Genomic DNA, 21,113 nt, shown 5'->3' with positions numbered 1-21,113 from the left:
AAATCTGGGCTAAAAAGCCTGATATCTCAGCCCTCTTGAGAAAAGATCTCATGTTTCCTCTCTAAACTTTCTCCACAGTAGACAGAGTATCTTGGTTATCTGTCCCTCCTCTCCACTGGAGCTAAGTTAGGCCATATTGGCCACCATGCTGAGTCCTGGTTGCCCTCAAAGAGGTACAGAGAAGAGGCCTGCCACAGAGAGATGCAGCCATCACCTAGGGAACCTCTAGATGAAATCTACCAGCCACCTGATAGCACCATGTGCCTTTTCTCCTTCTGATTCCTTTCTTCCCACAGAGTAGAAGCCCAATTCAACTACCAAGCCAGCCTATCTGGCTATGGAAACCAAAAGCACAAAATACATCTTACTGGGTTACAGGACTTAATCTAGCACTTGCTGAATTATTCAGGGATGGCATTAACTTATAAATGAGTGTGTTTGACTGATTTTGTGGTTGATGTACAGATAAATTCTAATGAAAGACAGCTACAAGATTTTAAATTATTAATTAGACTGCCACTTAACAAAGCCTATTTGGCACTCTATTTCCTTGCTTAACAAGACAAAAACTTTAAGGAAAGATTTTGTATTGGCCCAGAGGCTCTTGATTTACATTCTGTTTTTATAGCTCTAAAAATGAAAACCATAGATCCTGCCCCGAAGCAAACTATTCTGGCACGGCTAAACCCCCAGCAGGCTGCCCTACCCTTTCTGCATGGCGGTGGATGGCTCAGGGCCTCACTTCCCTGTTGTCGCTCATGTCTCTTGACCAGAAGCTTGCTTTTTATATCCCTGCTTCTGCTAGGGTAGGCGAGGAGATAGAAACGCAGGCAGGGCCAGCTGCACAAGCCTTCAGATACCGGCACTGTCAGCAGTTAGATCCCACTGGGGCTGTTCTGGCTCAGAGGTAGTGGCCAGGGGAGTCCATTTATTGAGAGATAAGGGCAGTACCCCCAACGCCCCAAAATGGCCTGCCAGGGATGGCTTTTTTTTTTTTTTCCAAGGGAGGGTCTCACTCTAGCCCAGGCTGACCTGGAATTCACTATGTAGTGTCAGGGTGGCCTTTAACTAACGGTGATCCTCCTACTTCTGCTGAGATTAAAGGCATGTGCTACCACACCCAGTTTAAGGGATGGCTTTTTTAAGACAAGCAAAAGACAGAGAGATGGCTGTTATGGCTCAAAGCCTACTCCTTTCCTCAGGAAGGATACTTTCTTCCTCCTTCAAACCATTTTCCAAATTATAAACTATTAAATTCACTCAAGTCCAGGGCTCTGCATTCGATAAGCAACAGCCATCTCATCTCAACCCATCCTGTAACACTGCTGTTTAGAGCCTTTGGGAACAACTCTTAAAAACAGAAACTTCAATGGCCACTTCCCTTGGCAGTAGCCCGAGGCGTACTTTTGGCTTCCAACACACACCTAAAACCCACACAGAGAATCCAAGTGTCCTCTACATGTGTGCAGAAGAGAGAAATCTAAGGTATCAGATCACGGACTCAGAGAGAAAACTGCTCTAAAAGGACCAAAACAAAAAAAGAATTTGCCCACACAATGTCCCAGCGCAGGCTCTAGGCCATCCAAGCCCAGACAGTGTTTCTCAGCTCTGCTTCCCTCAGGCTAATCCAAATGCAAACCAGCACTGGTGGAACCTCTCTTGCTAACCTCTCCCTAGCAGGAAGGGAAAAACAGCCTAAGTGGCAAACACACACACACACACACACACGCACACACACACACACACACACGCACGCACGCACGCCTTACGTGACTACCAAGCCTCCAGTGGCTACCTCTTCACAAGGGTAGGAAGTCTTTCCCCAGGGAGTACTCCCAGAATGCACTGGGCTTATCTAGGGTTGGGCCTTTGGTTAGCAAAGATACCAGAAAAAAGGTCCTGGAGACTGCTGGTGCCTCCCTGGACATCTAAACCATGTAAATAATGTGTTGTGGGTGCTTTGCGGCTCACTTTTAACTGTAAACTGACAAGAGACCAAAGACCAAAAGGGAAATGAGGTGTCAGTTCCCTATTACCTCCACCTCAGAGCTCCAGCCCAGATGTAGTGGGCCTTTAAAAACTGCCTAGGAAGTCTCTCCCATTGAGGCAAATTTGTATGTTCCAGGCCCTAGCTGCTCACACGTGGCCTGTCTTCTGCTCTGCGAAGAAGTACCTTTTCTGTGCAGAGGTACTGGCCAGCACTGGCTCTGAGGCTAGAAGGACTTTCTATGCCTTTCTGCAGGGAAAGAACTGGGGTGTATCTCCAACGACTGCAGACAGTTTTCCCACACCACCGAGAAAAGCGGTTTCCATGCACTGCACTGGCCCACGTGGAAGGCACAAGTCACATCCAAGTTTGGGACTACTACCCTACGGGGCAACTTTGCCTCCGCGGTGGGGGGGGGGGGTCGGGGGCGACGTGGGACCACCACTCAGCCTTCCCTGACCCCAGAGAAGGCGTGGCTTCCTCACCCACCGGTCTGACCTGCTTATCTGGGTCTCCTCTCCAATCTCCCCATATCTGCTTCTCTCCCAGCATCTCGCAGCTTGGCTTCCCCTACCCCCGCCCAACCCCCCTACACACCTCCGCCACCTCCCCCTGCCCGTTTTCTCCTTCCCCATCCTGCTGTGAGGTCAGAATCCTGTGCTTACGACACCTCGGTCTGTTGCCATGGAAACAAGGGCGGATTAAGGCTGGAGCGCGGAGCGCAGGGATCAGGCCCCTCCGCTACCTGAGCTCCCGCCTCCGAGGGCTCCCGCCGGGCCCGAGCTGCCAGCGGCGGGCACCGCGGCTCGTCCGCCGCCAGGCCGAGGACAGGCACGAGTGTGGGGGTGGGGTCCCCTGTGGGACGCCACCACCTGCCGGTTGGGACAAGGGAGGGAAGAGAGGCCCATGCAGAGGCAGGCGGGAGCAGCGGGTGGCGGGACCGCGGGCTCTCGGCGTGGTCACTGCCCTTCCTGGGCCCCGAGGGACAGCACCCCGCGCGGCCACCACGTGGGGGCGCGGTAGGACTTCCCCGGCGCCGGCGCCAACTTTGCCGCGCTCGGGCTGCCTGGGAGTCGGGGTGGAGGTGGTCGCCGGCCAGCTCTCCTCCTCAAGTTGAGCCCGGCACCGGCCGCGTACACACGGCTGGCATGGCCTTCGCCATCGCGTCCCTCTGATCAAGAAAGTTTGAGGAACCAGACTTCTGGCGCTTGCCACTTCCCACCCTCGGTGGCTGGTTGCTCAGAACCTGTCCCTTGGGGGATAAAGCAGGAATGCTGGGAAGCTGTCCGCGTCCCGGCTGCGCCTTCGGAGCTAGGGTGCGCGGAGAGCGCCGGAGCTGCGCGGGGAACTGACCGCTGGCTACACCTGACCGCGGGTGGGACCTGGACGGGCAGTAGCCAGGGGCGGGTGCCCGCGCTGAGGATGGATGGAGCCTGCAAGTGCAAAACTTTATAATGGCAAAGCAAAGGTCCCGGGAGGCCAGCTCCTTTAAATAAATACACACATTTAAAAAAAAAAAAAAAAGCCCGAGGCTTCTCACTCTCTCGGGCTGACTGACCCCTCGAGCCAGACCCTGGCCTGGTCCCTCGAACCATCGAGCAAAACCTGTGTCTCCCAACAGGCCACTGACGGGAGCAGGGCTCGGGCGGCAGCCTCTCATCGGGTTCGTCTAACAAAGCCAGCTAGCTCGCTGGAGGCTGCTTCCGGGATCCAGATCCCAGACGCCCCGGAGGGCTGCCGGGCTCGTGGCTCTGCCCCGTGCGCATCCAACTCCAACTTGCCCCCCGCGGTTCCAACTCACCTTTGCGAAGCATGTTGGCCTCTGGGCTGCCGCTCCGAGGTCGGCCTAGGCGCGCTCCCTCTCGGGGTCCAGATTCAAATCCCTGGGCGCCAGCTGCAGCTAATCCGAGCGCGTCGAGGCGGAGGCAAGCCTGGGATCCACTTGTGCCCGGCGGCCCGGCCCCGCAGGGGCATGATGAGCCCAAGCCTCGCGCCGAGGGCACCGGCGCCGGCTAGCAACCGCGGCGCTGCCAAACAACCCCGTGCACTCGCTTAAGCCCCGGGGCGAGCGGCTGGCTCCGTGGAGCCGGCGGCCTGCTTCTGTCGCCCCAAGCACTTTGCAGGCGGTTTTGAGGGGGGACACCGCCCCCCCCCCGCCGGTCGTCCAGCCGCGGCCCCCTCCTCTCCGCCCCCTCGGGCAGCGGCCGCCGGGGCTGCTGCACAAGGGGCGCTCGCCCGCTCGCACAGCCCAGCTCCGGGGAAAGCGCCCGGCGCGCGTTTGCAGGACCGAGCGAGCGGCGGAGCGGGGCGCCTCCCTTCCTCCACCCCCCCCTCGGCTTCCCCCACCTCTCCTTCTCCTCCCTCCTTCCTTCCCTCCCTCGCTCGCTCTCGAGCTCCCTCCCTCCCGCTCCCCGCCCCCGCTCACGGAGCGCCTCCCATACAAAATTTATGAAAGTGCTCTCAGCTCGCGGTGCGGAGCGCCGTCCTATTCCCAGGGTAGCGGCGCTCAGCCGTGCGGCGCCGCCTCCCAAGGTGTTTTCGCCGCACCCGCCCTCGGGGACGATTTTCGGCCGGTATCTGTTCAAGTACCTGCTCCGGTCCCCGGCGGGCCCGTCGGACCACTCCAATCGTCCTGCCCGGCCCCGTAGGCTCCTCGGAGCCCGCACCCGCAGCCCAGCCCCCGCCGGCTCGCCCTTCGCGGCTGGAGGTCATCGGGAGAGGTGGCTGGAAGCGTGCGCCTGCCCAGAGACTCCATCACAAGTCCGCACCCCGGTCCCGTCTCCCGCCCTGGCCAGCACCCCTTCCTCCTCCGAGGCTCGACGGCTGTTCCTTGCCCAGGGCAGCTCCGGTGAACTAGCCGTCCCCCCCTCCCCGCCCTCCATCCCGCGTCCCAGGACACCCTGCTCTTTTGGGGGAAGAGATGCGGGGCCGCAAGCACTCGGGGAGGTCCGGTTGCAAATCCCATAATGAAGAACCATTGCGAGGTTCAGGTGGGCTATCTTCGCCTGGGGGAGGGGACGGGGCGCTGATTCCCCACCGGGTCTACTCAGACCCTGCCAGTCCGGGGATTCTCGGGACATAAAGAAGGAGGCACCTCCTTGGCAAAGCGGGTGCGTTAGGGGCCTCCTGGCTGATTGTAGAGAAGGTTCAAGCTGGTGAAGATCCTGGATGGAGGCAGGCACCCCCTACTGGCCTAGAATAAGAAGGATTCTAAGAGAGGAAAAAGCGGACCAGGTCACTCGTTGAACACACTGTGAGTTTAACATATGTGCTGCACTCTGTGGAAATTCAGCCAGTGGGGAAAAAAAGACAAGGGTCCTGTATTCGTGGAGTTTCCATTCTAATAGGATCAAATGAGGAAAGCCCTCGTGAGATGATGGTGCCTGGAAGAAAAACAAGATGTTACTCTGTAACTGACTTGGGGTGGGGCAGGCGCAGAGCTGTTAGGAGTAGTTAGTTGCCTTCTAAGCAGAGATCTAACACAAGTCCTCCTTGGGCCCGGTGCGGTGGCCCATACCTTTAATCCCAGCACTCTGGAGGCTGAGATAGGAGGAGGATCAAGGTGAATTTCAGGCCAGCCTGGGCTACAGAATGAGTTCCAGGTCTGCCTGGGCTATAGTGAGACCCTGCCTAAAAAAAAAAAAAACCTCGGTGTGGTGGCACACGCCTTTAATCCCAGCCCTCAGGAGGCAGAAGTAGGAGGATCTCTGTGAGTTCGAGGCCTGAGACTACAGAGTGAATTCCAGGTCAGCCAGGGCTAGAGCAATACCATATATTGAAAAAAAAAAAAAAAACCAGAGAGAAAACAAGGGCTGGAGATATTGCTCAATGGTTAACGACCAGAGTTGGAGTCCCCAGTACCTACATAAAGCCAGATGCACAAAGTGGCACATACATCTGGAGTTTGTTTGCAGAAACTGGAGGCCCTGGTGTGCCCATTTTCTCTCTCTCTCCTTGCAAATACATAAATCAAATATTGAAAAGGGACAGGAGAAATGGCTTAGCTGTTAAGGCACTTGCCTGCAAAGCTGAAGGACCCAGGTTCAATTCCCCAATACCCATGTAAGCCAGATGCACAAGGTGACACATGTGTCTGGAGTTTGTTTGCAGCAGCTGTAGGCCCTGATGCACCCATCCTATCTGCCTCTTTCTTTCTCCCCACTCTCTCAAATAAATAAAAGAAAATAATTTTAAAAGATTTTAAAATATTGAGCCAGGCGTGGTGCCACATGCCTTTAATCCCAGCACTGGAGAGGCAGACATAGGAGGATCACCATGAGTTTGAGGCAACTCCGAGACTACATAGTGAATTCCGGGTCAGTCTTGGCTAGAGTGAGACTCTACCTAGAAACAATTTAAAAATAAAAAACATAAGGCCATTATCATACACGTACTCTCACAGGCACTCAATGACCCAGAGGCTCCAGCTTTGAGCTAAGGACAGAAATATCAGGATTTCTAGAAACTGACATCTTGGGAGAAGAAAGAACACAAAGCAATCTTCAAATGTGACAATTTCCAGAAGGTGGGAAGGGACTCCATTAGCTCTGTAAAGGTCTAGAGAATAAACAGAAAGCCAGGCTTGGTGGTGCATACTTCTAGTGCCAGCACTTGGGAGGCAGTGGTAGGAGGATCGCTGAGAGTTTGAGGCCAGCCTGAGACTATATAGTGAATTCCAGGTCAGCCTGAACTAGAGTGAGACCCTACCTCAAAAACAAAACAAAACAAAAATAATCAAGAAAAGTGTACTGAAGAGGTTCCCTTGAGAATCGAGCCCATCAGGCTGAGGGGCAAGGTACCCAGGAAGGATAGAGTTGAAGGTCAGAAGTAATTTTGTTTTGGAACATTCCTCAGCTTAGTTCGGGTTCCTCTTGGTTGGAAATACAAAGTGAGGCATTCTTTCCTTAGTCTCCATTAACCTCAACCCTGCACAGACCTCACATTCTCCTGAGTTCTGTCAGGCAGATTCCAGAGGTAAACTCTAGGATACCGAAAGCTTTCGAGATCCTTCATAAAACTAAGGCCCAGAGAGGTTGAACAGCTGTTAGTGGTGTCCCATGACTTTAATCCCAGCACTTGGGAGGCTAAGGTAGGAGGATCACTATAAGTTACAGGTCAGCCTGGACTACAAAGCGAGTTGCAGGTCAGCTTGGGTTAGAGTGAGACCTTACCTCAAAATATCAGGGCTAGAGGGATGGCTTAGCAGTTAAGGTACTTTCCTGAGAAGCCTAAGGACTCATGTTTGATCCTTAGTACCCATGTAACCCAGATGCACAAGGTGACATATGCACCTTGCAGTGGCTAGAGACCCTGGCACACCCATTCGCTCTCTATCTGCCCCCCCCATAAATAAAACAGAGAGGTTAAATAACTTGCTCAACAGCACACAGCAGATCAGTGATAAAGTGAGCTATCTATGCTGATCTTTTTTCCACCTTCCAAAGCCGCCTCTCCATGACCCCCTAGCCCCACAAACTCTAGCATAGTAGGCAAAGTTGGGCGGCATGAGTGTCAGAAGCAGTTATTTTGGGCTTCAGGAAAGCTGGGTGCTGACTTGGAGTCCAGCCAGGGGGTGGGGGTGGCTGTAGGCAGTGTTTTATGGTGTCATGTGGGTGGGGGTACACTGAGCCTGACTTCTTGTCAGGCAGTAATTACTCAGATTTCTGAGTAACTCAGGAAGGGAGACCCCACGGACAGATGGAGGTACCTTCAGTCTAAGCTGAGTGACAACTCTGTGTTCTGCCCTGCAGAGTCTTGTGGATATTCTCATATCTTTTTTACCCTGTGGTTCCCCTAGTCATCATCTGACTCTCTAAAGGGGGTGGGGGCTGCCTATTCAGCACAGGAACATGCTTCAGTGTTAGAAGAGGGTGGGGCTCACTTTGGACCCAGCTGTTGATGAGGAAGCTCCCAGAAGCCACTGCTCTATTGGTCCCCATCTTCCTTCCTTGGAATTTGAAACTAAAGACAAGAACTGAGGCTGCACAAGGGCAAGTTGGGCCTTGGTGTGCCAAGAGGTCAGGGTGGATCCTGGAATTTAGATCTTGCACATTGGTGGAGGGATCCAGAGAAGCTGGAAGAGATGGGAAGCCAAGGCTAGACTTTAGTTTATTTATTTGAGAGAGCTAGAGAGAAAGAAACAGAGAAAGAGAGAGAGAAAGAGAATGAGCGGGCCAGGGCCTCCAGCCAATGCATACTCCAGACACATGCACCACCTTGTGCATCTGGCTTATGTGGGTTCTGGGGAATTGAACGGAGATTTCAGGCAAATGCCTAAACCACTAAGCCATCTCTGCAGCCCAAGGCTAGACTTTTTTTTTAAATTTTATTTATTTATTTATTTATTTATTTATTTACTTATTTGAGAGCGACAGAGAGAGAGAGAGAGAGAGAGGGAGAGAATGGGCGCGCCACGGCTTCCAGCCACTGCAAACGAACTCCAGACGCCTGCGCCCCCTTGTGCATCTGGCTAACGTGGGACCTGGGGAACTGAGCCTCGAACCGGGGTCCTTAGGCTTCACAGGCAAGAGCTTAACCGCTAAGCCATCTCTCCAGCCCCCAAGGCTAGACTTTTATTAAGATGAGAGGGTGGGGCTGGAGAGATGGTTTACAGGTTAAGTCACTTGCCAGAGGAGCCTAAGAACCAAGATTCAACTCCTCAGTACCCATGTAAACACAAGGTGAGCTTGTTTGCAGTGGCTGGAGGTCCCCTGACATGCCCATTCTCTCTCTCTCTTCTTCCCTCTCCTTTCAAATAAATAAATATTTTTTTAAAGATGAGAGGGTAAAAGCCGTGCATGGTGGCGCATGCCTTTAATCCAAGCATTTGGGAGGCAGAGGTACAAGGATTGCCGTGAGTTTGAGGCCACTCTGAAACTACATAGTGAATTCCAGGTCATCCTGGGCTAGAGTGAGACCCTATCTGGAAAAAAAAAAAAAAAAAAAAAGATGAGAGGGTGTTCCTGGAACCCATACTTGCCACATTCTGGGTCAAGCTGTGTCTATCCTGAAAGTGCCCGGGTCTGAGGGGCAGAGTACCCACTCTTTCTGCTCCACCCCTTTGCTCACCACCAGCCTACCTAGCAATCCCTTTTCTCTGGGCAGCCTCCCTGGCAAGGTCTGTCTCTAGCTGCTTGTTTCCACTTCTTCCTGCACCTTAATTGGGGGTTTCCAAGCAGGGAGGGCCTCCAGGAGAGCCTGCGGCCACAAAGCCGCCTTAAGGGGTCAGCTGTGCTCACAGTATCACTGCAGGGAGGCGAGGATGGTGCCTGGGGGGCTGGGGTCCAACAGCCCTGGGGACCACTGCTCCAAGGGGCAGACTTTGCTGAGTGCCAGTCCTGCTGCTGCTTTGTTCTTCCAAAGGTCAAGGCTGTCTTACTGGCTGCTTTGCCTTCTCTTTGGCATCCCGGGAGGGTTGTCCACTGGTAGGAGAAAGGCTCTCTAGGCCTGAGGTACAGTCTAGGCAGAGCAAAGGCTGGCCAGGATCCAAGAGGTTTAGGGAATGGAGACCCCAGGCTGCTCCATCCTTCCACGAAAGCACCTCAGTGTCTGGCCTCCCCTGGAGAAGCAGCAAGCCTTCCACAGGATGGTGTTCTGAATCCCACACCAAATTCTCAACTTGGAGCTGGACTGCCAGGAACTGCAACTTGCTGAAACAGTAGAGTCCTCTAAGGTAGTCAATGTCCTGCTGATAGACTACAGCCTTCCAGGAGGGGGTGAGGATGGGACGCAGCAAAAAGATCTATTGGTGCTTGCCCTTCCTAGACTCTGCCAGAAGTGGAGCAGGCATATAGCGGAGGGAGGGAGAATTCGCTCGTCTGGGAGGACCAGCTTCCAGAGAGGCAGGCCAAGAAGAGTGGACGACAAGGTCTTTCACCAGGCACCTGCTGTAGCTGGGGACCACTAGGGGACACTGAGAGTCCAGATCTTTGAGACAGAAAGGGGTGTACTATAGCCCCGCCCCCATCTCCTTTCTAGTCTCCTCCCAGCGAGAATCTCCGCCCCTCGCTGGCCGCTCGGCGATCGACCGTCAGGGCTGAGCTCTCAGCGATCTTCCAGTGCTGTCTTTTTGGTCCCCACGTGGGCGAGGAGGGAGATGGCGCTGGTTATGTCGGAGGCCGTGAAGCCAGGCAGCGGAATCGGCCCTGGCAGAGGTGGGTGCGGACCCGGGCCAGCCGCCTTTCGCTCGGAGACCCCGGAGTGTCCGCCGGCAGTTACTGGTTCTGGGCCCCGGTCTGTATAGCCCAAGGAGTGCTTTTCGGGGAGATGTGTTTTTCAGGTGCACGTGTCTGCTGGGCATACTGATGCAAGCAGACGATGGCATCATCCGCAGTGTGAAGGAGGAGGCGCCTTCTGGCCTAGGGAACTTCTTGAATTGCTAAAGTTAGCATCTCCACACCCCAGAGACCACGAGGGACTTGGGCCTGTGTGCAGAGGCTCATCTCTACTGGACCCGAGGAGACCCATCTTGTCCACAGCCATTGAATCAACTGACCACAATCCCTACAGTATAAATGTTCATATTTGGTCTCAGGGCCCTAGCTTGCCAGGCTAGTGACCCCCTACACCCCTCTGTTCCTCCTACATACACCGTGCGTTAATCACAGGTTTGGGAGGGTCCCTCCTATTGTAGAGGCCCTAGCAGAAGTTCTGGTACATAGATGGCTCAATAATCAGTCATTGAATAAAGGAATTTCTTGCTCTTTCACATTTCCAAATCGTGTGGCTCCTAAACAGATACACAGAGGTCTAGCTAAACTGTCATAGAGGGCCGGATGTCCAGTTTAAGGGGTGCAGCCTAACTGAAGAGCTACACTGCTCTCCCCTAAAAGGCAAGGTCCCTTTTACTGTCTTAACTGTATGTATGTACATCAACTTTATTGTTTTCATTTGTTCTTCTTTTCTGAGACAGGGGCTTACTCTAGCCCAGGCTGACTTGGAATACACTCTGTAGTCTCATGCTGTTTTTATCTTTACTTTCTGGGGTGAAGATAGAGAGGAACTTGCCAAATATGGTGTTTATTTCCCTTTATTTAAAAATATAGTGGGTCAGCGGTGAAGGCACTTGCCTGCAAAGTCTAATAACCTGGCTTTTATTTCCCAGTACTCACATAAAGCCAGATGCAAAGTGGCACATGCATCTGGACTTGGTTTGCAGAGGCTACAGACCTATGCATACACATGTACACACACACTTGCAAATAAATAAAATAATTTTTAAGTTATGTGATTCAGGCTGACCTGGAATTCACTGTTCACCTCAAACTCACCATGCTCTTTTTACCTCTGCCTCCCAAATGCTGGGATTAAAGGCCTTGTGCCACCATGCTCAGCTTGTGTGTGTGTGTGTGTGTGTGTGTGTGTGTGTGTGTGTGTGTTTATTTTTATTTATTTATTTATTTTGAGGCTGTGTTTCTCTTTGTGGCCCAGGTTGGCCTCAAACATGGTAGTCCTACCTTAACCTCCCAAGTGCTGGTATGATAGGCATGAGCTACCATGCCAAATATTTTTGCTTTGTTTTGATTTTTCAAGGTAGGGTCTCACTCTGGTCAAGCTGACCTGGAATTCACGATGAAGTCTTAGGGTGGCCTTGAAGTCACAGTGATCCTCACCTTGGCTTCCCAAGTGCTGGGATTAAAGGTATCTGTCACCATGCCTGGCCCCAAGTACATTTTGTTGTTGGTACCCTGTAGGGTTTGAACCCAAGCCTTGTGCATGCTAGGCAAGCACTTTGCCACCAAGCTACATTCACCCTCAGCCCCGTTATTTTTCACTTATTTTAGTTTTTCGAGGTAGGGTATTGCCGCTAGCCCAGGCTGACCATGTAGTCTCAGGCTGGCCTCAAACTCACTTTGACCCTCTACCTCAAACTACTGAGTGCTGGGATTAAAGATGTGTGCCACCACACCTGGGTGGGTTTTTTTTTTTTTCTTTTGTTTTGTTTTGTTTTTTGAAGTAGGGTCTCACTCTGGCCTAGACTGACTTTTTTTTTTTTGAAGTAGGGTTTTGCTGTAGCCCATGATAACCTGGAATTCACTATGGAGTCTCGGGGTGGCCTCGAACTCATGGTGATCCCAAGTGCCTTTAATCCCAAATCCTGGTTTAAAAACATGTGTCACCATGGCTGGCTTAAAAAAAATTTTTTTTTCAAGGTAGGGTCTCCCCCTAGTCCAGGCTGACCTGGCATTCAGTATGTAGTCTTAGGCTGCCTCAAATTCAGTGATCCTCCTACCCAAGGGCTGAGATTAAAAGTGTGTGTTGGGGCTGAGGACATGGCCTAGTGGTTAAGGTGCTTGCCTGCAAAGCCAAGAGATCTAGGTTCGCTTTCCAGGACCCATGTAAGCCAGATGCAGAAGGTGGCGCATGTGTCTGGAGTTCTTTTGCAGCAGCTGGAGGTCCTGGCATGCCCATTCTCTCTTTCTGTCTGCTTCTCTCTCTCAAATAAAAATATTTTTTTAAAAAGCATGAATCATCACACCCAGCTGGACTTAAACTCTTTAAAAAAATATATTTTACTGATTTACTCATTTACAAGAGAGAAAGAGAATGGGCATGCTAGCGCCTCCAGCCACTTCAAATGAACTCTAGATGCATGTGCCTCCTTGTACATCTGGCTTACATGGGTCCTGGAGAATTGAATCGGGAACCTTTGGCTTTGCAGGCAAATGCCTTACCTGATAGGCCATCTCTCCAGCCTTATACTCTTGAACCTCTTGCTTCAGCTTCCTGAATGCTGGCATGGCAGGTATGTGCCTCCATGCCCAGCTTTATTGTTCTTTTACACAAGAGGGGAGAATGGAGGATTAGCCAGTATAGGCCTAGTCAGTGGAGACTTTAGTTGTGTGGCTAGAGATTTGTTCCCCTTAGCCGCTCAGTCATTGGGTGTCATTTCTACTGAACGAAGAGGTGAGCTTGAGCCACACTCCATTCAAAATTGCCAATATGGGCTGGAGAGATGGCTTAGTGGTTAAGCGCTTGCCTGTGAAGCCTAAGGACCCCGGTTCGAGGCTCGGTTCCCCAGGTCCCACGTTAGCCAGATGCACAAGGGGGCGCATGTGTCTGGAGTTCGTTTGCAGAGGCTGGAAGCCCTGGCGCGCCCATTCTCTCTCTCTCCCTCTATCTGTCTTTCTCTGTCGCTCTCAAATAAATAAATAAATAAATAAAATTAAAAAAAAATTGCCAATACTCTCACAGTGAGGAAGCTAATTATGCAGATCTTCTGATTTAATGGGCTGACTCTACCCACGGGGTGAATTCAGTAGGGGGAAAAGCTGGGCTGGGCTGATGGCTTAATTGGGTCTAGCTTTTGTGTGGTCTAGTCCAGAGATGGACTGCAGCCTTACATTGTTCCAGGTCGGACCTCGCGTGGCCGATTGGCCAATCAGATTCCCCCTGAGATCCTGAACAACCCTCAGCTTCAGGCAGCCATCCAAGCCCTGCCTTCTAACTACAACTTTGAGATCCCCAAGACCATCTGGAGGATCCAACAAGCCCAAGCTGAGAAGGGTGAGCGCCCCCCAACATTTAGCTGGGTTGGGGTGCAGAGGTTGTCCCCATCCTGGCCTCTGCTAGCCCTCTGCCTTTCATGTCTGCTTTGTCTTGCAGTGGCCTTGCAAATGCCAGAAGGCCTCCTCCTCTTTGCCTGCACCATTGTGGATATCTTGGAAAGGTGAGGCTTGGGCACTGAAGAGCAATGAGCCAAGATCTTCCTTTGATCATTATAGTCCCAAGTATTGGCATCATTTCTTGCTTCTGGACATCTGCCTACACCTTACCCCTCCTACAGTTGCATGCACACAGAGGGAACAACTCAAAACCAAAGTCTCAGCTGCTGAGAGCCTAGCTTGTCCATGTTAACTTGCCCCTTTGCAACTAGGGCAAGGAGAAGAAATGAATTCTAGCCTGTAGGCCCAGAGCAGGTGCTAGGACCTGGGAGAAACCTAAGAAAACTGAAAAGTTGACCCTGAATTGGGCTTGAGGGGTCTGGCTGTTGGCCCGATGGTAGGGTGAGAGAACTGGGGGTATACATTTTGTTTTTCTCAGTCACATTTGGGAGGAGTGGGAGAGGATAGCAGGGGAGAGGAATGGCCTAGGGAAAGGGATTCAGTTTCTCTACCCACTTCTAGTATCTTCAAGACAATGAGCCATCCCTGGGGGTGGGGATTGATGAGTGCTAGCCATCTGGAGCTAGCCTGGGCACCCGGAGGGGGAATGGATGAAGGGAGGTCTTCTGGTGCTGGGAACCTCCTACTTCCCTGCTGCTGCCCTCCCCCTACACCTTGCTCTCCCTTCCAACTGCCAGAGACCCACTTCCCTGCTCCCACCCTCTTGCCCCTTGGGAATGCTTTCTGGGGCTCAGGCCAATTTGCATACATTTTAATCTATAAAAAATTAAGTGCTCTGGCTGACTCAGAGCCTGGGCTGTATTCTAAGAGCTGAACAATCTGCTTCTGCACGTAGCCTGATTTGGGGGAAGGGGTAGGAGGGGGGGCTAACTGGCAGCAGCTCAGCTTCTCCCCCACACCCCAGGGGAATAAATGGGAAACCCAGTCGCTGAGCCAGGATCTGCACCCCCAGGTGTAATCTCTTTCAAGGAAGAGTTTGGCCTCCTGCCCCATCCCAGTGGCGAGTTCAGGGGATGCAGGGTCTTTCCCACCCATCCCACCTCCTTGTGATTCAGGCCTGGTGCCAGATCTTATGGCAATGTGCTGGCCAGAGCCCACTCTTCCTGATGCATGAGAAGTGTGGGTGGTACCATGTGCTATGGAGAAGCAATGCATGGGTCTTCCTATCCTGGGTACCAGAGCCTTGCCTATGGGTAGGGAGGTAAAGGGTCTGCACAGGAGGAAGGCTGTGTGTATCCATCCATACATGCCCATGCACACAATGCCAGAGCATGGGATTAAGAGAGTCTTTGAGCATGTGCGTGCACATGCCTACTGTCCTGGGGGCGTGAGTTAGAGCTCAGGGTTCTGTGTTGGTCTCCATGCATGCCTGGCCAAGAATTGTGGGGAGAGGGGACCCTCTTGTAGTCTGAGCCTGGGCAGAGGAGTCAGAGTGCTGCAGGCACAGCCTCATGCAGCAACTGTTTCAGAAGTTGCTGCCAGGCCCGAGGGAGGTGGTAGATACACTCCTCCTACTCCTGGCTGGCAGCTGCCAACCCAAGGAATAGGATGTAGGGAGAGAGGAGCTGCTGGGTCCTAAGACACCTCCAGAATTAGGGCTATCTCCAAGTCCTTGTGTGGTGAGCCCACCGTTCTCTACTTCTACAGGTTCACAGAGGCCCAAGTGATGGTGATGGGGGATGTGACCTATGGGGCTTGCTGTGTGGATGACTTCACTGCACGGGCTCTGGGAGCAGACTTCTTGGTCCACTACGGCCACAGCTGCCTGGGTATCGTTGGCCAGGACACCTGGCTACTGATAGGGAGGAGGGCTGCATGCTAATGTCTATCACACGCTCTTGTCCTGCTTGCCAGCACTAGGTCTCTCCTGGCTTCTCGGGTGGCCTTAGCCCTCCTGCTCTGCAAGCTGTCTCTTTCCTTGGATTTGGTCTTGGAAACCATGTTACTATCCCAAGTGTGGGTATTATTGTTTGTTTGGTTCTTGAGACAGTGTCTCTCACTGTGGCCCAGGCTGGTCTGGAACTATGTAGCCTCATCTAGACTTGAACTCACAGCAGTCCTTCTGCCCCCAGGCTCCCATGTGCTGGTATTACAGGTGTGAGCTACCGTGCCTGCATATAGTGGTGTTTGAAAGGCTGCTAGTGTGGAATAGTCTAGGTCCTGGGGTTGAGTGACAAAAGAGCTTTAGAGGACCTGTGACCCTCTCTCTTCCCCTACCCCCTTATTCTTCCCGTAGGCTGAAGCCACCTGTTGTGGCTACTCAGAGATTGGGGCTAGGCCAGGCCTCTGCCCCTCCTGCCTGCCAAAGAAGTTTCTTGAACTCTTTTCCACTAGTTCCAATGGACACATCAGTCCAAGACTTCCGAGTACTGTATGTCTTTGTGGACATTCGAATAGACACTGCCCACCTCCTGGACTCTGTCCGCCTCACCTTTCCCCCAGGCAGTGCCCTTGCTCTGGTCAGCACCATTCAGTTTGTGTCAACGTTGCAGGTAAGTGGACTGAAGTTCCCAGCATTCCATGGGGCAGTCTACTCCAGGTTGTCCCTGATCCCCCGGCCACTTGCTTCCCTTCCTTCATTATTCCTTATAGGCAGCTGCTCAGGAGCTGAAAGCTGAGTACTGTGTGAGTGTCCCACAGTGCAAGCCCCTGTCCCCTGGGGAGATCCTAGGCTGCACGTCCCCTCGCCTACCAAAAGAAGCAGAAGCCATCGTGTAAGTTAAAAATAGAGACCGTACTATGGAGACATACATCCAGCTGGGCTGTAGTCCCAGTACTTGGGAGGCAGAGGTAGGATTTTCATGAGTTTGAGGCCACCTTGAGCCTACATAGTGAATTCCAGGTCAACCTGAGCTAGAGTGAGACCCTACCTCAAAAAACAAACAAACAAAAACAAAACAAAATCCAGAGAAGGAGCCTGAGACTCACGACACAGGGAAGAAAACTGAGCTTTAGAAAGCTCCTAAAGTGTGTGCTCAAGGTCACCCTGCAAGGTGGGAACCAAACATGGACTAGACTTCAGGTTTACTGGTTCTCTTTCCAGTGCTCTGTCCTCCATCTGGAATTCTCTGCCTAGGATAGGGACAGAAATCAGAGGGCTTCATGAGGGGATAAGGAAGGCTGGGCTAGAAATGGAGGGAATATAATTGGAGAAGATGGATGGGCACGCCCAGGCTGCAGCCCCATTAATTTAGCATTCAGACAGCTAACAAGCAGGAGCAGCGTGTCTCCTGCCGCCTAATTATTTTAGGTAATGGAAATGCTTAATGTTGTGTGAATGCAGCCAGCTTCAGAGCCAACAGCTCCTTCGGCTGGGGAGGGGAGCCTGTTACCAGCTAATAGCAGGGGAAGAAGGAGGGGCACTCAGTGATGCAGCCCTACCCTAGGAGCACTGAGTGCTCGTCCCACAAGTTTTTCTCACCCACATAGGACACCCCTGCCCTAGACTGTCCCATATACAATTCTTCTGCAACCCAGACCTGGAAGCCCTGCTCCTTGAGTATTCCCTATGTGCCTCATAACCCTGAGTTCATAGACACCTATCCTTGGGTCTTCCAGGTATGTGTTGAGGATACCGTAGGGTTTGCCATTCACCAAAAAGAGGTGTAGTAGTGTAGTTTCAGAGAGAGAGAAACAGCTGCCATGAGTAGATTATCTGGAGTCTCTAGGGCCTAGAAAGGTACTGTGAGAGACAGCATCACCAAAGGCATGTTTGGTGCAGACTCGTCGTTAAGCAGTGTCTGGGACTTAATGCCAGATTTAACAGCTGTGTAGCTTTCAGCAATTATCTTCTATAAAATGAAGATACTATAGGTGTCTCAAGTACTTAGGTCCTTAGACTATAACTTAAGCACAAGTCCAGATAAACAGTAGCTGTTTTTACAACTTGGTACTAGACCTACAGCTGATTTGGACTGAATACCCTGCGTATGCCCTGGAACCTCATTTGGAATACAGTTAACCTGAACACGTCTCGCATCTCTATTGAGCCCAACAAAGGAGAATCTGCTCCCCAAATTAGGCCATCTAGAGCCCAGGTGGCCTTAACATGGCCTTGACAGCTCCTTTACTCATCCCTCAGAAGGCTGGGCAGGCAGGTCTTTGACTGCATTTCACAGCCGGAAAAGTCTCACAGGCACCCAAGTCAAGCTTCTTACGTTAATGTGAGGCTTCATGCAGTGAACCTGTCCTAGTTTTCAGAGTCAGCAACAAATACAGTGAGAGCTCAGTATTCTCAGCCTCGAAGCCAGAGTGCGTCTGCTGTCCCACATCAAGCTTACATACATCCTCTTCCTCCTTATAGGTATCTTGGAGATGGGCGCTTCCATCTGGAGTCTGTCATGATTGCCAACCCCAATGTCCCTGCTTACCGGTATGGGCTGGGCAGCCTTGGCGGGGTGGGAGTCTCTGTCCTGAAGGCCTTTCATAGACCCAACTGCCCTCATCCGTTGGCCCTAAGGGGCCGAACACTTGATCCTGCATCTGGACTTTAGATCCAGGGCTGCTGTTGCCTACCTGGGATTCACACCAAGTTCCTAAAGTGTTCAGCTCTTGGTCATCCTAGCTGCAGGTCTGATCTCCTCAGTGACAATCCTCATTCCTGTCTGGGGTCTCTGATTTCTTAATGAACTGCTTGCTTGAGGACTGTGTCAGGAAGCCACATATAGCAAAGTCCTGGGAGTAGCTATCACAGTGACCCTGGCAGCTTCTTTGCAGGTATGACCCATACAGCAAAGTCCTATCCAGAGAGCACTATGACCACCAGCGCATGCAGGCCGCTCGCCAGGAAGCTATAGCCACCGCCCGCTCAGCCAAGTCCTGGGGCCTTATTCTGGGCACTTTGGGCCGCCAAGGAAGTCCCAAAATCCTGGAGGTGAGAGGCCAGATGGAGGACTGACTGGAGAGCAGCTAGGGAACTCAGAAGGCCAAGCAGCTTTGAAAATGGTGACCTCAGCTCGGCTTACCTCTCCCAACAGCACCTGGAATCTCGGCTCCGAGCCTTGGGTCTTCCCTTCATAAGGCTGCTGCTCTCTGAGATCTTCCCCAGCAAGCTCAGTCTACTTCCTGAGGTGGATGTGTGAGTTTCCCCATCTTACCTACATAGCTTGCCTGGATAAGAAAGCATAGAAGCTGAGTCCTGCTCACCTTGAAGGCTACAGTCAGTGGGGCTTACATATATGGTCATAAATACAATTCTTTCTTTCCCTCTTCCTTTGGGAAAAAAAAAAAAAAAAGACAGCAAGAACATAAGGGCACCAGGGCCTCTAGCCACAGCAGGTGGATTCCAGACACATGTGCCACTTTGTGCATCTGGTTTTACATGGGTACTAGGTAATTGAACCCAGGCCATCAGGCTTTGAAAGCAAGTGTCTTTAGCTGCTGAGGCATCTCCCCAACTTCCTTTCCCTCCCTCCCTTCTTCCCTTCCTTCCTATCTTTTTTGAGACAGTCTCATGTAGCCCAGGCTGGCTTCAACTCCATTTATAGCCAAGGATGACCATGACCAGTTGTTGGGATTACAGGCTTTTTTTTATCATGTCTGCCTCATGGTCACCAAATTTTAATGCTTACCAAGCACCCAGTAGGGGCATATGCTTTGTGTGGCCTGAAGACTCAAAGGCAATGGCAACATCACAGTACTGGTGAGGCGGGTCTGAAGACAGGACTGCTGGAGCTTCCTGGAAAAGGGGGAACTCCATGTTGTGAGGACCTGTCTCAAGGAAATAAGGCTGAACAGCAATAGAGGACAACAGACATCTTCCTTTGACCTGCACATCATGTGAACACAGGGCCCGTGCATGCAGGCATACACATGCATACATCAGTACACAGCACGCATACTGTACACACACCAAAAATAAATATTCTGAACAAACCCTGTTGATAAATGGGTATGTTGGGACACATGTTACTCAGTGTGGTGCCCAGAGAGATGGCTGCCACCTTTATGTCTTTCCTGACTTCTCTTCCCAGGTGGGTGCAGGTGGCATGTCCACGCCTCTCCATTGACTGGGGTGCAGCTTTCCCCAAGCCACTGCTGACATCCTATGAGGTAACACCAAGTTTTGAAAACCTGAGTGGGTGGGCTTTCTGCCTTCTATCAAGAGAGGCCTCTAGGGTAGCAGGATGGGTGATCAAACATAGTCATATATTCTGAGGTCACACTTGTCTTGAAGCCTCAGCTAAGCCTGTATAGCTTTTTTCTAAGCTTGAAAGAGGGTGTACACGTGAATGTGCACACAGTGGGGTGCATTCAAACGTAGTGGCCCAGTGGCTGGGTAGGAACATCTGCTGTCCTGCCCCACTGGAAGCTCTGCTGACATTCTAGTTTGAGCAGCTTGCCATTTTTTTCCCTTTCACATCTCTGCTTCCCTTCTGAGCTGGGGTTACAGGTGTGCAGGGGCACATCCAGCTGTTTACCTGGGTCCTCATGCTTGTGCCGGAAGCATACTTGACCACTGAGCCATTTCTCTAGCCAACTATTTCCCCCAATCCCCTCCTCCAGGTAAGGTCTCACTCCAGCCCAGGCTGACCTGATCTCGAACTCACAGCGATCCTCTTGCTTCTGCCTCTCTAGTGCTGGGACTAAAGGTATGCGTCCCTACGTCAGGCTCTCTTTTTGTTTTTTAAATTATTTTATTTTTTGTTTTTTTGAAGTAAAGTCTCACTCTAGCCCAGGCTGACGTACAATTCACTATGTAGTCTCAGAGTGGCCTCGAACTCATGGCGATCCTCCTACCTCTGCCTCCCAAGTGCTGGGATTAAAGGCATGCGCCACCATGCCTGGCCTTACATTTTTTATTTTTGAGGCTTGGTTCCAGGTAGCCAAGGCTGACCTAGAGCTCTCCATCAACCTGCCTCAACCTCCACACTGGGAGGCATGAGCCAGCTACACCTGGCTCGCTGTGCAGCTTTGTGCGCGTCCCTTCCACTCCCAGTTCCTTTCTGTACTATGCGGATAATACACATCCTTCATAGACCCGGGTGAGGATCGAAGTCGATAATCCTGGGGAAAGAAATGATGGCGTGTTACCGACCTGTTTTTCTCCCTTAGGCGGCTGTAGCCATTAGGGACATTGACTGGCAGCAGCCCTACCCCATGGACTACTACGCAGGCAGCTCCTTAGGGCCGTGGACGGTGAACCACGGGCGGGAGCGAGCGTCGCCGGGCCCGCGCCCGCCGCAGTCGGGGAAGGTAGGAGGGCTCGGAGAGGGGGAGGCGGCCCCGGCGACGTGGGCCCAGCGGCGGTCCGTGATGCGTCTGCCATCTCAGGTGCCCCTCGGGGCCTCCGGCGCCGCTCCAGCCGCCGCGTGCGAGGGTTGCAGCTGCAGAGCCCCAGAGGTGGCCCCGGAGGCTCCGTGAGGCCCGGGACTCGCAGGTACCCGCCGCCCCTGTGCCTCCGCCCCACCCTTCCCCTTGCTCGCCCGAGCGCCCGCCCCTTCGGGGCCCGCCGTCGGGCGCTGCCACCTGGGGGCGGGCCGCTCGCGCTCCCACTTCCGCCC

The 21,113-nt window shown here is 52.4% G+C and overlaps 2 protein-coding genes across 4 annotated transcripts in view; one reads left to right on the top strand and one right to left on the bottom strand.

The window, feature by feature from the left end:
- Rtn4rl1 (reticulon 4 receptor like 1) overlaps positions 1-3,976 on the bottom strand; it is a 120,459-nt gene extending 116,483 nt beyond the window's left edge. For all 3 annotated transcript variants that reach the window (XM_045159193.1, XR_006638952.1, XR_006638951.1), the window contains exon 1: positions 3,789-3,976. In XM_045159193.1, the coding sequence (XP_045015128.1) occupies positions 3,789-3,801 (13 nt within the window). In that variant the 5' untranslated portion in view covers positions 3,802-3,976. The remainder of the gene's footprint in view (positions 1-3,788) is intronic.
- Positions 3,977-10,072: 6,096 nt separating this feature from the next.
- Positions 10,073-20,973, top strand: Dph1 (diphthamide biosynthesis 1). Its single transcript, XM_004667785.3, has 11 exons — positions 10,073-10,140; positions 13,340-13,492; positions 13,592-13,655; positions 15,259-15,380; positions 15,946-16,103; positions 16,204-16,325; positions 17,915-17,983; positions 18,328-18,484; positions 18,588-18,688; positions 19,584-19,662; positions 20,665-20,973. The coding sequence occupies exons 1-11, from the start codon at positions 10,083-10,085 to the stop codon at positions 20,971-20,973; spliced, it is 1,392 nt and encodes a 463-aa protein (XP_004667842.2). The 5' UTR covers positions 10,073-10,082.
- Positions 20,974-21,113: the final 140 nt, after the last annotated feature.

This window comes from Jaculus jaculus, chromosome 9 (assembly GCF_020740685.1).
Source record: "Jaculus jaculus isolate mJacJac1 chromosome 9, mJacJac1.mat.Y.cur, whole genome shotgun sequence".
Lineage (NCBI taxonomy): Eukaryota > Metazoa > Chordata > Mammalia > Rodentia > Dipodidae > Jaculus > Jaculus jaculus.
The sequence above is the reverse complement of the archived record's forward strand: the minus strand, read 5'-3'. Positions and strand labels throughout refer to the sequence as shown.